Source organism: Brachyhypopomus gauderio, chromosome 2, assembly GCF_052324685.1.
Source record: "Brachyhypopomus gauderio isolate BG-103 chromosome 2, BGAUD_0.2, whole genome shotgun sequence".
In the NCBI taxonomy this organism is placed as follows: Eukaryota; Metazoa; Chordata; class Actinopteri; order Gymnotiformes; family Hypopomidae; genus Brachyhypopomus; species Brachyhypopomus gauderio.
Genome location: NC_135212.1, coordinates 5,967,278 through 5,982,105, shown reverse-complemented (window position 1 = coordinate 5,982,105; position 14,828 = coordinate 5,967,278). Strand labels below are relative to the sequence as shown.

The window sequence follows — 14,828 nt, the reverse complement described above, 5'->3', positions numbered from 1 at the left end:
GCAGTTTATGTGATAGGTGTTATGCCAGAGAAGGTGCTTGTAGTCACTGAAACTTCCACATTTACATCAGAATTTGCCAGCTCAATATACCCTTTCTAAAAATGGGAAAGATGATCAAAAAGGAAAAAGGAGTGACTTGTCTCCTCGCCCTTCCACTCCTTCGGATAATGTGATGCATCGCCTCACGAACATTTCTCATCAGTTACTTCCTGTGGTCACAATCCCTTTTTGTCTGCACCTTTGTGATGTCACAGCATGACGAAATGACGAAATTCTTGAGGAAGTGAAACGAATCCTAAAAGATAAAGTACAGGATTTCGAGATACACCAATCCTCATTTCATAAATATGAAGTGGTTAAGCCATCAGCTGTAGTCACATCAGCTCAGTCACCTGGGGAAAAAGGTGGCATGTTTGCTGCATCTCAGCACAGCCAACCACAAAAGTAGAAGCATGAACAACAATCACAGCTGCTCCTGCTGATGGCACTGCCTCATTGTTCATAATAACAATTATGAACTTGGATACTGAGGTCAAGATCAGAGTTAATTTTCATCTTGATTTTAAATTTTCAATATTTCTTGTACCAACAACCTGGGTTTTTAACTTTAACAAGCTACATACATGTGGCAGAAGCTACCGGAGGTAAGTAAATGTCAAAATGTATAACCCGCCTAGGTTTCCTTGAGAGCAGACAAAATGCCCAGACAAAATTCACCAGTCGTTCCTCTTCCACACATTGGATGGGATATACCGACATGTCAGTTCAAACAGGATAAAAATCTGTGTTTTTTTACCAGTTTTTTTTGCAGTCATGGGAGTGTGGATGAGGGTAAAAGGCTGATGTTAAGCGAGATATGTTCAGATTGACCCTCACCCCATGTACTACTAATCCTGTCCAAATGGGCTTTAGATGACTACAGGGCCACAGGACCTCGGCTCGGAAAAAGAAAAACAAATCTTCTTTCAAAATAAAGGTATGAAAGGAAGCAGCACAAACAGCAGACAGCACTAGATATAACCGTGGAAGACACTGGCTACAGTTTCAACCCACTACTTAAAACATGACCATCAACGCTACTTAAAACACGACCATCATGGTTTTTAGCTTAGGTATCTTTTTGCAAGAGAAGTACACTGGATATGTGGGCAACAAAGTGGAGACAGATAGACAGACAGACACACACAAGCACGTGTGGGGAAAACCTAAATACGTAGAGTGCACAATACAAACTGTGAGGCAATACTCTATTGCATCACACTGTGTGAAAGCAGCACCATTCACACAGTCACTCGCACCTCCCCAAATGACAACATAATTAATATACACCTTCAACATCCACAGCGCCCAAACAGACAACAATTAGGTCACTGAAAAAAACCGTACTCAACAGTGATGATCCGGAAACCTGATTGCCATGCAAAGTAATACGTCAAAACAGGTTAAATAATACTTCTGAAAACAATCACACAACAGCATGACGAAATAACTTTGCATCATTATGCACTATGACGCCTTGTTTATAGAAGTAAAGACAATGATTCTGAAATACCTGCATTGCAAGTGGAAGTCCTCACCTACTGGAGCTTAAACCAGATCAAAAACTTCCCATTATTACAGGATACAGCAGACATCATTACAGGAAGTTTTTTGCATGCAAGGTATACAGACAATTAACAAAATTAAATAAACAATGAATGAATAAAGAAAAAAAAAAGACATTTGTATACTGGTCGCTTTACAATTAACATGCAGCTTTTAATCCAGTTAATCATAAGAGAGATGCAGCAGCCAACTGCATGTAGTGTACGGTCAACCAGGCATCCCAGACACGCCTCCTAAGACACCAGCACCCAGGGTCAGCCTCCCAAGAGAGAGAGACACCAGCACCCAGGGTCAGCCTCCCAAGAGAGAGACACCAGCACCCAGGGTCAGCCTCCCAAGAGACAATCGTCCCAACACACACCAGGACAATTTATTTGGGACAGCCAATTGACTCAACCTCTGGACTGTGCAGACATAAATAGAAACCGCACCCACACAGAGACTCGGACACCAGTATCCAGCACTCAGGGGCTAACTATTAAATAACTGTGCTGCCCAACGGACACTTTGGCAACGTCCATACTGATGTATACTCTATCAGTTGCCTCACTAGTCCCGTCCTCTAATTACAATTCACTACTGCTCCACTTCTGACCACAACTCAACGGCTAACTGCATAGTGTTTGAGAGGACAATATCGGTGTGGTGACATGGCAGTGGGTGTGGCAGTGGTAAGAGCCAATCAGGCTCTGCAGTGTGGCACATGTTTACTTTCATTGGTTTCCCGTTGGACTTAAGAGTGGTCTTCTACACATTACTGCTCAAGCCAAATCGAGAAATGTCAGACACACCATCATCAAGCAATCATCAAGAATCTTTCATGCTAACTTCACAGCTATGAAATGTTTGCAGCTTGTGTACGTTGGCATCTACAGGTATTTCTGATATGACACTTTGGTTTTCCCCAAATGACTGACAATGGCATTTACATGCTGCACTATTTTGTGTGATGCATTCTGCCAAGTCACTGTATATAAAATCCACTTCACATCAAGAGAGGAAAGATTAAGACTGAGCTTGCCAGTTGATTAAGGTTGCCAGGTTACATTTCCAAAAAAAATGCAAAAACTGTTGCCTACAAAGCTAACTAGGAGATAAACAACATGCAAAAAAACCCTCACACGAACACAATTATTAGACATCCACTTGCTTTGGCTTGGAAAGGACAGAAAATTTGATCTTATCAGGTCTCTCTCATTTCATCCTGACTCTCAGTTAAGTGACCCAAACGGATACAGCAGCACTTCCCAGCAACACAGACATGTGAGAAACTTCCTGCACTAGTATCCCTGGGGTACAGAAATTGCAGCACATTTTCCAACATTCAATTCACAATCTTCCAGACAGCCGATGCCTAACAGGTCCATGCCCCTCTGCAGTAGCTACTGCCAGTTTCAACCGGAAGCTTCCTCCATACGACCAAAACATTAGGTTAAAATGAAAGCCCGCTGTGTCACTCTACAGCGTTATGAGAAACACCCATGTTGCATGTTTATCAGTGTGGACAAAGGTGATTTGGCACAAGCTACAGGAACTTGGGCACACTGGCTTAGAATAAACACCAAACTCCTTCAGGCTCAGACGGGTTTGGCGAGCCGCTATATGCACCAGAGAGACTAGTTCCATCTCCACAACATCACATGGCAAAGCCAAAACATCCATTATAGCACAGGATTTCTTAATGGTGTTCTTTCATCTGCATCCGAAGATCAGCATGTCAGTGATGATAAGAAATGGCCATTGGGCAGTACAACAAGCAGCCTGTTTGGTCAATGTTAGCCTCCAGAAGTAATCCTGCAAGACATGGCCATCTGATGACACTAGGGTTAGACTAGGGTTGGACTAGGATTAGAGTTGAGGTATTTCAAGATAACTGTCTTAATTTTAAACTGCACAAAGACATCACAGCATATAATGATGCATTTTATTTTGTTGGTGTTGGCAAATGTTGGCTGACTGCCTCTCAATTACAGAAACACATAAGCAAGAGATCAAATAAAGTTCACCTTCTTATCTATATTGTGAGCGGTGCCTGTAACTAACAATGGCAAAAGTTGAAAGAGGATTCGTTTTTTGGCACAATATGCCAGATTAGCCATCGAGATATCATGGCTCAGGGAATCAAGCTATTTTTCTCAGCAGGAAGACACAAAAGACCACTTCAATTCCTTCTAAGATTCCAGATCGTTTCAGGTGTCGCTGGAAAGAAAGATGCTGCAAAGTAAACACGTGAGCAGAAAACCCCAACGTGGCTTGGTGCCAAGCTCAGACACGCCGTTGACAATGTATTAATACACATGATGAAGTTCACTAACTAGCAAGGTGCTGTTTTGCTTGTGTTATGAATTACGCTCTGGATGACACTGGGGGTGGAACTTATGGGGAAAGGCTGTGGGTGTGGCCATCATGGTGTATTTTGTTGTAATCCACTGACATATGAATAAAATATAAACAATGGTAAGGATGAGCACCATTCCATAAGCAGCAGGGCTTTCTCACAGGCTTTATTCAGACACAGCTCTGGGAGGAGGGAGGGGAGGGCAGGGGGATGGGGGTAAGAGAGGTAAGAGGGCAACACATATGTAAGGGGCACACCTGGGGCCCAGGGCTGATGAGACAGCTGTAGACGTGGGGACGTACCTGGGCGGTAGGGTCGATGAGGCCCCTGCAGACGTGGGGGCGTACCTAGGGGCCAGCACAGGAGGCGAGCGGGGCTTCACGGGTTTCTCCTTTTCTTCTTTCTTCTCGCGAGGCTCTCGGACGGGCCGCTCTCTTGGCTTTCCCTCCTTCTCGTCTCGTTTCAGACAGTCACGCTCCCACTCCTCCTTCCTGCGCTGCCTCTCGTCACGCTCACGCTCCCTCTCCCTCTCGCGCTCCCGCTGCCGGCGCTCACGCTCACGGTGGTCTCGCTCACGTTCGCGCTCGCGATGGCGCTCTCGCGGGTCTCGCTCCCGCTCACGCTCCTGACAGAACATGCGCACACAGACAGACAGGCACACACAGACAGACAGGCACACACAGACAGACAGCTTTGAATTATAAGCAAGGACGAAGCAGAGAGATGAAGTCACATCTTGAGGAGAAGCCCTAGAAGAGAGTGTGGGCGCATGAACTCACGCTGTAGTGGTACGGCAGCGGTGTCTCTGTGTACTGCACCCTGAAGTTCTCGTACTGACCACCCCTCCAGAATGCCTCCATTTCGTAGTCATAGTAAGGGTCGGCATATGGGTCACTGACACATTAGACCATAACAATCAAAGGAGAAGTGGAAAAACATTCCATAAAAGGGGGTGTCCCTTTAATGATGATAAACTCACAACGCAGAAGTGCTTACCCATACAGTGGATCTCTGAATTCCATTTCGCTGTGAGTGGAAAGACAGGGGAAAAATTCAGACATGGGATTGAGGAACTTAATAATCTTCTCACCTCTGCTAATCATACAGGCGATGACCATATGGGACTGCCCAATTCAACGCTTGTAAATTGCTATCATGTTACAAGTCTAACACCACAGAAGGCAACAAAATATGCACTTCTTTGTTCTGGGTGGAGCGTCTCAAATGTCACACCAGTGTTTTGTGAGAATACTGCTCAAATACAGTGTAAAAGTATGTCACAATCCCTAAACGAAGATATTTCGTCTGTACTGTGAATCGGCTATATAATAAAATACAAAATACACTTTTTTTGAAACTGTTTGTGTGGTTGTTTTTTTTTTAGCCCATTCCAAAAAGTCAAGAGTAAAAACGACCCACAAACTTGCATATACAAATTGTATATTATACAACTATACACATTTATATGTAGTTGTTATAAAGGCACTAATTCAATGTCCACAGAACTCTTTGCAGAACTCCGTAACTGTTCACCGATTTAGTCAAAGTGTAGAACAGGATGGAAACGAATCAAGAATAAAATGGAGAGTCTGAGTTTATGTAGAATTAGGTGTGTTCAGGTGGGGTGAAGCACACCTGCCCCGTAGGTTGAACTCCGCCGCGTCATACCCAGGATCTCTAATTTCCCTGGTGATGCGATAGCCCCGCTCCCTGAAATACTCATTTTCCTTGTCAAATTCCCGCTCATCTTCACCGATGGTTACGTTGAAGCGCTTCTCCTCAAAGTCAGGCTCCTGCTCTTTGCGGATGGTGGCTTTCTTCAACACCTGGCAACCCACAGAGCAGCATGAGAAACACATGCCATTTATAGGGCTCCAGACAAATAAAAGTAGGCACCATAATAATACATAATCTAATAAGCATTGCAACAATCACATTAGGTCATCTCCACTGTAAAGTTGGTTTCATGTTCACATTTTTGGATTTTTTTCTTCAATAATCAAGATCAGCAAAAACGCCAAAAATACCAACCAAAACAAACACTTACATCTTTGTTTATGTCAGGAATAGACATATTTTAGATTGTATACGTTATTTTAAAAATGTACTATCACCGATACAGCATCTAAGGCACTGTCTACAAATTACCTTAATATGGATGAAAGTGGTGGTCGTAAAGGCCCCAGAGAACTGCGCATTCTGTTTTTATGCAATTATTTCAATAGCTTTAAAACTGTCCATCATAAGACCATGAAACAAGTACTATTACACAAAGTGCATGATGTACGACACCCTACAAGTCTTAGCTGGGTATTTATAGCTTGCACCCATTTGTGGTGGTCAGTTTTTGTCCAATAATTTCAATAGTTTATAAACGGTCCATCATAAGTCCATAATGTTAAACGCAATAAACACAACGTTTATAAAGTTAACTACTTTATTTATTTCTTAGCAGAGCAACATCAGTGAACTGCCATGAACATAGCAGTCGCCAAAAAGATACCGCCCACTCGAAAGAACATTTCCTTTTCCGGGCCATAGGGTAAACACAAAAAGGACAATATAAGTTAACACATAAAACAAGTGGTATTACATAAAGTGCATCTTAAACAACAACCTACAACTCTTTGCTGAGTATTTATACCTCATTTATAAATTTCAGTAGCTTTTCAATGTTTATTTTTATTGACCATGTGATAGTGTTGTTGAGCTCATCATTAGAATAAAGGGGACTTTTCCATAGACAAGAATCTGTGTTGGGTAATTGAATCAATGGTATTGGAAATTTCTAAACAAAAACTGACCACCACAAATAGATAAGAGGTTTAAATACCAATTCAAGACTTGTAAGTTGATGTTTAGGATGCACTTAATATATAACAACGTGTTTTTGGGTCTTATAAAGGATCGGTTAAAAGCTATTGAAATATTTTGACAAAAAACAACCACTATAGATTGGTGCTAGGTAAAAATACTCATTCAGTTGTAGGTTGTTGTACATCATGCACTTTATGTAACTGAATTTGTTTTATGGTCTTATGATGGACCGTTTAACAGCTATTGAAATTACTGCAGGAAAACAGAATGCGCAATGCTCAGGGGCCTTTAAGACCGCTACTCACGTCTGTGTTAAGGTAATTTGTAGACGGTGCCTTAGACATTGCAGCAGTGACAGTAGTACATAAAATAACATGTCTCTAATTTAAAATACATCTATTTCTGATGTAAACAAAGTTGTAGGTGTATGCATTGATCTATATTACTGGATTGGACATCACGTGACTTAGCATGCGTCGCGCAGGTGCCATTACTATGTATTGAGTCGTGCATTGAGGAGCATCCATGGATGGACATAAAAATGAGATCTAGCAGACAGTCACGTAAGGAAAACCAAAGAGGGACATAAATTGTCAAAACTATGACAACAAGATCACAAGATCAAAGGGTATCACATTTCACAGGTCAGTAAAACTATTTTTTTTTAATAACGGAGATGAGGGATGTTGACTGTCCATGCTAGCTTGATTTTGATAAAGCTATGTCGAGTAAACCCACTTCTTTTCCAACCAATTACAATGTATTGTTATATATTACAATATTGTTATCATGTTAGGATAATGTTGTAAATACGATGTTCATTAAAATGATCTCTAAATCTTTATTACTGGGACCGATGTTCAGTCCAGTTGGCATTATGTCCCATAGATACTCTCTTACACAAACTGAATAAATAATGAAACCAAATGAAAATTTAAGTGAATTAAATTTGTCATAATTATTTTTTAAATCAACAGGGGTGAGTTTCCCAAAACGTTCTTACCGCTAAGTACTTCTTAAACTCATACGTAATAACGAGGTTATGAAGTACTTTTCGCTAAGAACGTTTTTGGAAACTCACCCCAGGTTAATACAGGTTTTTTTTTTAATAAATGCCAATTTTCTACAAAGATTTCCCAACAAACAAAGAAAATATGAGCTGTACAAATTGTGGGTCAGAAAGTGTGGATGTCTGAGAGGACCGTCATCTACAGCAGGGATATGCAGTGCTCACTGCCCACTGAGATCAACCGTACACTGAAGAGGGCACATGTTAGAGAAGGAGCAGTGCCACAGATTTTCAACCTTCCAGACCATATTAATAATAATAAATATTTTATTAAAGTTGATGAAATTCTGTAGCCAATGAGAGGTAGCTGCAGTAAATGATTTTGAAAATTGTGTCATGTCAATTTATCTATGTATTTGTGGGAAACTGAATTGTGTAAGCTCTTTTCTGCTACTTGAAGGTAAAAAAAAATCTGACAAATTTTGTCATAAATTTCAGATTCAAACTCATTATTTTCTCTATCATAATTTCATAATTAATTTCACCCACATTTAGCCATGTAGTGCTCAAAGATGCTCCTCCACACTGATGCCATCTCATATTATACTTGAACATATATAAGAGGTATTGCACTTAAAGAATTTATGAAAACTACAGCTGTAACGGGGAGAGTTGACAAATACAGAGATAAACTCATAAATTTGACTTTCAATATCAGAATTGTGATCATAATTAAAACTTATCAAAGTTATTTATTTACAACTTTTTACCATAATTATGATTGAATATCAAAAACATGGCATACATGTGTTATTTAGTTTTAGCCAGGTGAAAGAAAAGGGCTTTATGCAGGGTTTTGTTAAAATTTTACCTAAACTGAAAAATTCCCAGACTGCTTATAAATTTATCTCTTGGGATAATACGAAGTTTTACATATCACAACATCGGCAATATTCTCACCTTTAATTTAAGCCATATTTTATAAAAATCGGGTAAGAAATAAGGGCGCTAGGACTGTTTTTGTGACAGATGGATAAACATCCCACATATGAACTACACTGCTTTGCTGACATGACTCAATGCATAGTAATGGCTCCAAGGGCGGCGCATCGCTAGCTATAGCGGCAACAGGCGATGTCCAATCCAGTAATATAGATCAATGGGTGTATGTCTTGGTTGCCTGAAATAAGAATTTGCACATTTTGGCACTTTTGCTGGCACTGTCCTGAAGTTATTGAAGAAAGAATTCCGAACATGCGAATGCGAAACCAACTTTACTGAAGTTTCCTTGTATGCATATGAGTGACTTCTGATCCCATTAAAATGAACTTAAAACTATGTACATTTATTAAAAAGTGTGGCCTCTTAGGGTCCAACAGATGTAGATTATGTGAAGAAGAAAAAAAAAGTTTTGTTTTTTTGCATCAGCATTTTCAACAAGCTAACGCTTAGTGCTAAAGTTTCAGCTCGGCTCCGCTACTTTGCGAGTGACGCTGGTGATCGAATTCCCACATTTTTTTGATAGACAGAGACGTCTGTGTGGGTGGGAGTTAAAGTAGCATATCGTTTACATTTTAACATACAAATTCAAAAGGAAATGGTGGATATTTTTTCCAATTACAAAAATCCTCACCCATAAAAAATGCTGTTGTATCACCCGTCACCACTGGCAAGTGAAATAATTATATTAGTCGCAAATTAATATTCATGGTCACAATTGTGACCATTTTAGTTGCAGTCTGGAACCCCGCATTTAACCACCACAGCTCTTTGGGAGGCGTTATGTTCACTAACACACAAAAGAACCAATCAACTCAATCAATCGGCTGAAATGTGTGCTCTAGAAATAAAGACAACAAATTAGTAACAGTAAGTTTCAGTATAAACTGAAATGTAGAGACACAGTGTTACAGAAAAGGCTTTCATTATTGGAACGGAGACCATCTCAAACAACAGGAGGGAAAAACCCTGAATCCACTGCAAACCCCAGGACTCGCCGATCTGAACCGATGAGCTCACTGCAAGCTCAGTCACGGTCACACTGCCCACCAGACTGCAAAACTGCCCCAATGTGAAGTCAGCAGGCCATCTGCACCACGGTGGGGAAATGCTGTACCTCTTTCGCATGTCTTAGTCCTCTCTCCCAGGCACTCTCCACCGGTGGCTCCAGAGGAAGGGGGGGCGGAGGCAACTCTTCCACCGCTGGCCCCGCCTACCAGGAGAATGTCAACAAACAAATAAATCCACCAGACACATTAAGCAGACTTCAGCCAGGACCACTGAACGCTTTAATTTAAGAATCTACTGAAATGGGGCCCTGTTCAGGGTTTGAAAACAAGTGTACACACACACACACACACACACACACACACACATATGTAATAAAAACTATATAACTGGTTAATATGGCTTACCCAAGGGTTTGCGGGAATGAGAGGGTGAGGACCCCCACCTCCAGGGGGCGCTCCATTTGGAGAAAACGGGTCAGGTTTGGAGATGAGGGAGTAATTGCCTTTATCATTGACTCCTGGGTGGATAAACCTACAAATCATACCCCATGTGCAGTTACCTAAAACACACAAGAGAGAAATCAACAGATTTGTTTGTAAATGGTGCTTTAAGTGTATTATGAAATCATCTGACAAAGTACCACACATCCATACAGTTCATGAAAATCTCTCTCACACACACACACACACACACACACACACACACACACACACTTCTGCTAATCTGAAACACCTTGAACTCCATTTACACGGTTCAGCAATCTCTGCTTAATGTCATATACAATAGCTCCCCCTACTGCAAGACTCAGGAAATACACCAAACCACTACAACACTACATTCAGCATAGAAAAGTACAGGTAATGGAGGATAAATGCCAATATAGTTTGGTAATAATATCAGCTTTGATACCACAGAATCAATCAATGTTGTAATAGTCATTCAATAATAACACTGAGGAAAAAACCCACACAAAAAAAGGCAGAATTTTATGATTGGCCCGCCACGTAGCAGTTAAGCTTCGCTAAAGTGGAGACCACCACTAAGGGTCCACTGGGCACGGACCTTTCATAAAAAACCTGCAGATGGGTCTTGGCCGTATCTTTCTGTCCATGGGATCCTTCACCTCACCCTCCTCGAGATCGTCGTCCTAAAACAACACAAAACACTGATATGGAAAACAGGCGTCCTGCAGGAGTCCCGCAACTCTGGGGCGTTGAGTGAGTACACAAACAGGTGGGATAAATATGACATCATGTCAACCACATCATGTCCCGCAAACTGTACACACAGCAGAGGAATCTGTCTGCATAATCTAGATGTGCAGGGAGTGAGTCAGAACTCATTTAATCATACACTTGGGAACATATTTGCCATTCAAAATACTTGCAAAAACTATGCTGCACAAAAAACCCACGAGTTATTTGATCACGTTTGCTGTAAGAATGGCAATTCTACAATCTACTACATAGATTCTAATACACTCATAAATTCACAATGACTGTTTATGTTTAAACATTCAAACAAGCAAGTTTTACTAACATTTTAAAAACATATTCCACTACTAATTATCACAATGTCCAACAAAGGTTAAAGAAATTCTGGCCAATAATTTGGTTATTTCAATGCAGAGGTCATAGGTCAGAGTAGGAGCAGACCAAAAGCTCTCCTGACTCATTCATGTCTTTGTACTGAAGATTAAAACATCATCACACACAGCCCAGTGATCTGTCCAAATGTCAGATCGGCTTTTTAAACAGAAGAGACATCCAGACACACAAAACAGATGAGACCACAGCACTTATTCCAAAGAGCTGTTGTACATTTTTACTGTGGCAAGAAGTGACTGTGAAGTGTCAGCCCTGTCATATCAGCTGTCAACTTGATTGGCAATTGCTGAAGACCAAAACATTTACATTTATGGCATTTGGCAGACGGCCTTATCCAGAGCGACTTACATTTTTTATCTCATTTTTTATACAAGTGAGCAATTGAGGGTTAAGGGCCTAGCTCAGGGGCACCTCAGTCATGGCCTCAGGTCTGGGAATCGAACACTCGACCCTCCAGTCACAAGACCAGTTTCCTAACCACCAGGCCATGACAAAAGTCACCGAATGTTAAATTATGTGTTCAATAAAAGACCATGTTCAATACCGATTAAAAGTCTACCTGCACTCAGCACACACTTTCCATAATAGTTTTTACTTGCTTTAAATGATGTGATGAGAAATGTAACAATTTTAGCCATTGTAACAACATTACTAAACAATGATGAGTAACGTGCTGATTTTCCTGGTTATTGATGCAACACCCACAAGTCACTTACCCATCCAGCAGTAAAATCTCAAACAAAAAAAGCACTGTTTAGTAAGGCCACTTACATCAATCTCTCCTTCATCAATCTCACCATCGTCTTCATCCTTCTTCTTGTCCCGGGAAGACTCCCTCCGTCGGTCTTGAATTCTCTGATCCTCTGGCTTTTTGGGTCGATTGTCCTTCTCTGGTGGCAATATCGGGTTTCTCTCCTTCTTTTTTCTACTCTTCTCATCTTCCTCATCTTTTTCCTCCTCGTCCTCCTCACGGTCCTCCCCAGGGGGGACCTTCTCATTGTCCTCCTCCTCCGGGGCAACTGTGCTGGGCTCCTCGGGCACCTCCTCATCGTAGTCCAGCTCATGTTCATCTAGCTCTCGGGACACAGACGATGATTCATCCTTCAGGTCGCTGACCACCATGAGCCTCCTCTGCCTTCTTTCCTCCTCCTCGTCATCTTCATCCTCCAGCTCCGGGCGGCTTGTGCCTGACCTGGGGGCCGTTTCTGCCCCATCCTCCTCTTCCTCTTCATCTTGCCTACCATCATCCCGCTCTTCGTCAGCGAGTGTGAAAGGTTCGGGTGAGTCGGGGTCTGGGGACCTGGGTGTGTCTAGGACCTCTCCCTCTTGCTCGGGGGAGGGGCTCAAGAGGTGGTGGCGCTCCAGCACGGCCCCCCTCTCCTCCTGGTAGACCTCTCTCCTCTGATCCGGCTCCGTCCTCTCATCTTGGTCAGAAATGTCTTCGTGAGCTCTCCCGCTCAGCTCCATCCCATCTTCATCGTCAAAGTCAGAGTCTCCACCTCCTCCGTCCCCCTCTTCATCATTCAGTAACTCGCTGTCAGAGGTCCCGTTGTCCTCTTCTGCAGGGGACTCGGGTGACTCGAGCAGCTCGCTGTCAGACTGACCTTTCTCCTCCTCCTCGGGGGACTGTGGGGACTGGGTGGGGCTCTCAGGGGTGTCCATCAGCACGCTATCTGCAACTGATATTATTTAAATTCCAATTAGCTTGGAATACAAACTTTACAACTCTACTGTGTGACTTCAATACACTGTGGGCTGGTTTTCTGGAAACAGATTAGGTCTTGCCCTACAATTCATAATCTACCTTCAGTGGCTAACTTGAAAGAATTAGTAAAATGAATAAATAAAAAATGTAATCAGACACCTTGTTTAAATATATTAACTGGTCTCCCAATATTTTAGTGGGCTGAAAGGTGGGTCTGCGGAGATGGTACAAGGAACCCCGATAGTAATATTTAAAGTAAGCGTTAATACAGGTTCAGAAAATAATCCTCGCATTCCAACGTTAAATATATTAACTTTAATGACGTGCTAATTGGGAACAAGCAAGATAAATAAACTAAATGTTTACATCAAGTTCACCAGCCAAGATGAAACGGTATTGCAACTTGCACATAAAACATTTAATGGTTCGTGCGTATTTACTTACACTATTAAATATTTGGTGTTGTGTGTGTGGGGGGGGGGGGGGGTAGCTATTTAATATTCACATTCATAAGCAAAAATACTGATTTAACATTACCGTTGAACAGCCAGTAGTTAGCGTGTTAGCTAATGGGCTAGCTAACGAGCTCTCCGCATCCAGAAACTTCACATAATGCACATACTTTGCAACACAGATTCAATTGTATCAATCATTTGGAATGAGGTTACCTGCTCGGTCTAATGGCAAAGCGACTCGTGAGATGGACGAAACATCGAAACACCGATTTATCGAGCTAGCCGCCGTTAGCTAGTAGGCTAGCGCAGCTTAGCCAGCCTAGTGTGCCAATGAGGAGGTGCGACAGCAGGCCCGAGCGACATTACGGACGAGATTATCGACATAGTCGGGACGGGAGCACGAACACGAACTTAAAGAAACAAATAAAAGCGTTGAAGCGCGTTAGTCCCCGCGGAGCGTCTTTCGGGAGCGTTTACGCCCCGCTCGCCTCAAACCGGTCGGCCTGAACTCGACAACAACAACAGCGCTCCGACAAAACTAAAGCAAATCAATCCTGAGAACGCTTTAAAAACACATTCGGTCACCTTTCAAACCACAGAGTCTTGGAGACAGGGTTTTCGACGTTTTGGGAGTTACCCGGTCTCTTTCTCTCTCTCTCTCTCTCCCTCAGTGACGATATCTAAGCGATGAACAATTTGACGATTTTTGTAATTTTTTCTTTACCGGATAAATGGATAAACGCTGCACGACACGGCGAGAGCGGCCATTACCCAGACGTCATCAACAGGCGACGGCACACAAGGCATAACCCACAAAGACTTGGAAAAATCTGCAGGAATTATATATATATATGTATGTATATATATATAAATATATATATATATATATATAATATATAATGTGTGTGTGTGTGTGTGTGTGTGTGTGTGTGTGTGTGTGTGTGTGTGTGTGTGTGTGTGTGTGTGTGTGTGTGTGTGTGTGTATTCTTTAAAGTGTTTTTGCAAAGTGTTTTCCTAAAAAATCCCCCACAATAAAACACAAATTGTAACCCTTAATAGAAACGCCAAGTTTTGTGAATACCAGCACTTTGTAACCACTAGGAGGCGATATTGCAATGAAAGCGTCCGTTCCCTCATTTTCACCGTCCAATGACGGTTAAAAGAGCGCATTTTCTCAACGCCTCTGCTGTCTACTACATGAGAAATTTCTCTGGTCTTGACAGATATTACAGATCTTATTTCACATCTGGGTTTACAGCCGACACAGCAAGAGACAGGTCGT

The 14,828-nt window shown here is 42.0% G+C and overlaps 1 protein-coding gene across 7 annotated transcripts in view; it reads right to left on the bottom strand.

The window, feature by feature from the left end:
* zc3h18 (zinc finger CCCH-type containing 18) overlaps window positions 1–14,356 on the bottom strand; it is a 28,605-nt gene extending 14,249 nt beyond the window's left edge. For 2 of the 7 annotated variants that reach the window (XM_076984043.1, XM_076984088.1), the window contains exons 1-9: window positions 13,760–14,330; window positions 12,158–13,065; window positions 10,842–10,926; window positions 10,184–10,338; window positions 9,886–9,981; window positions 5,579–5,769; window positions 4,940–4,969; window positions 4,723–4,837; window positions 4,246–4,568 (exon numbers count right to left, since the gene is read on the bottom strand). In XM_076984043.1, the coding sequence (XP_076840158.1) occupies window positions 4,246–4,568; window positions 4,723–4,837; window positions 4,940–4,969; window positions 5,579–5,769; window positions 9,886–9,981; window positions 10,184–10,338; window positions 10,842–10,926; window positions 12,158–13,048 (1,886 nt within the window). In that variant the 5' untranslated portion in view covers window positions 13,049–13,065; window positions 13,760–14,330. Of the gene's footprint in view, window positions 1–4,245; window positions 4,569–4,722; window positions 4,838–4,939; window positions 4,970–5,578; window positions 5,770–9,885; window positions 9,982–10,183; window positions 10,339–10,841; window positions 10,927–12,157; window positions 13,066–13,628 lie in introns of all 7 variants that reach the window. The other 5 variants (XM_076984073.1, XM_076984082.1, XM_076984055.1 and 2 more) reach the window with 5 other exon arrangements.
* Between the last annotated feature and the right edge of the window lie 472 nt (window positions 14,357–14,828).